At 46.1% G+C, this 1,514-nt stretch overlaps 1 protein-coding gene across 1 annotated transcript in view; it reads left to right on the top strand.

Annotated features, from left to right (window-relative positions):
- ANKS6 (ankyrin repeat and sterile alpha motif domain containing 6) overlaps window positions 1-1,514 on the top strand; it is a 67,697-nt gene that overhangs the window by 54,581 nt on the left and 11,602 nt on the right. Inside the window, exon 17 of the mRNA XM_008568789.1 lies at window positions 3-119. Coding sequence (XP_008567011.1) covers window positions 3-119 — 117 coding nt within the window. The remainder of the gene's footprint in view (window positions 1-2; window positions 120-1,514) is intronic.

Genomic DNA, 1,514 nt, shown 5'->3' on the forward strand with positions numbered 1-1,514 from the left:
AGGTGGATATGGAAGCGTTCCTCACACTGACCGACGGCGACTTGAAGGAGCTGGGCATTAAGACAGATGGGTCCAGGCAGCAGATCCTGGCAGCCATTTCTGAACTGAATGCAGGCAAGGTACTGGTCTCACTCTTTTTTTCTTTTCTTGTTTCATACGGCCGAGAGCTTCGCTAGGGTTGTAGGACCTTCGTGGTGGTCTAACTTCATTTCCTCTGGCATACCTGACAGAGGCCAGCCCCTTGCACACTTCTCAAAGCCAAGGGCTCACTACCTCCCATTATTGTCTGTATCCTTTTCAGACCTCTCTCCCCATAAGGTTCTTCCTCCTCAGATTCAGCTAAAATATTCCCTCAGGTAATTTCAATCCACAGAGGCAGGGGTTGCCCTCAGGAGCACTGTGGAAGCAGAGCACTTGCTTGGTTCAGATGGGGTCCCCCCTGGGCTTGGGGGACCCCAGCTCCTCCACTCACTGAGTTGCCCAGGGCAAGGCACACACTTCCCTGAGCTCACTGTCCTCATCTGTCGGGTGGGGGTGATGGGGTTGTTGCAAGGACTGAAATGCTTAGCAGAGCACCTGGCACATAGAGAGCCGTCAGTTTTTATTGGGATCCCACCTTTTTGTCTAATGTTAAATTTCTGTCTCATCAGCTTTAAAGCTAAAGATTAGCAATGCCCCCACCCAAAAGCACACACGCCCAAAAAAAGCATACACAGGAAAGGCAAATCATCACTCACTCTGCAGCATTAGTTGTGCTTGCTAGTGGCTATTCAGACACCTTTGCCTTGTGCTTTTTTTGCTATTATGGGAGGGGTTTTCCTGTTTCCCATCCCAGCAAAGATGTATAATACTTGCTTAGCTGTTGCTTTTTCACANGTCTTTCTGTCACTCCTCCCCCCTTCCCTTCCCATCCTCTGGTAACCACCATTCTACTCTCTGCTTCTATGAGAACAGTTTTTTAGATTCCCTGTATGAATGAGATCATGCAGCGGATGGCACGTGGGTAGCACTTTCCCCTGGTTTCCAGCACTGGAGAGCATGTGTCTTTCTGTTCCTGGCTTATTTTGCTTAAGATAACGTTGCTCATACAGTTTTGAGATGCCCTTAATCTGGGCCCATCTCTGCCGCTGTTCTCTGTGGCCCTTCTTTGTCACTTTTGCTTATTTACTCACTCCATCTTTCCACAGTCTGCACCTCTCTTGTCCTCTGTGGGGGAATGAGGTGAGTACAACTATACACCCGCATTTTGCTGTGCAGTATGCAATATTGTTAAAGGTTCAGTAACACTGGAATTATCTTTTCATTAGCAGGATTGGATAGTTACCATTCTAGCCACCCGGATTACTGTCTTAAAGACTTTCCTTATTTGTTTTATTTTACTTTCCCAAATGCATCTATTAGGAAAATCCAAGGTTTAGAGCTGAGGAGAGTTTGTTTTTAATGATCTTGTCAACCAAACTTTAAATGTAAAGTCACTCATTGGATGTAGTAAATCATAATTAATTCAGTACTTA

This window comes from Galeopterus variegatus, unplaced genomic scaffold, assembly GCF_000696425.1.
Source record: "Galeopterus variegatus unplaced genomic scaffold, G_variegatus-3.0.2 Scaffold442, whole genome shotgun sequence".
Lineage (NCBI taxonomy): Eukaryota > Metazoa > Chordata > Mammalia > Dermoptera > Cynocephalidae > Galeopterus > Galeopterus variegatus.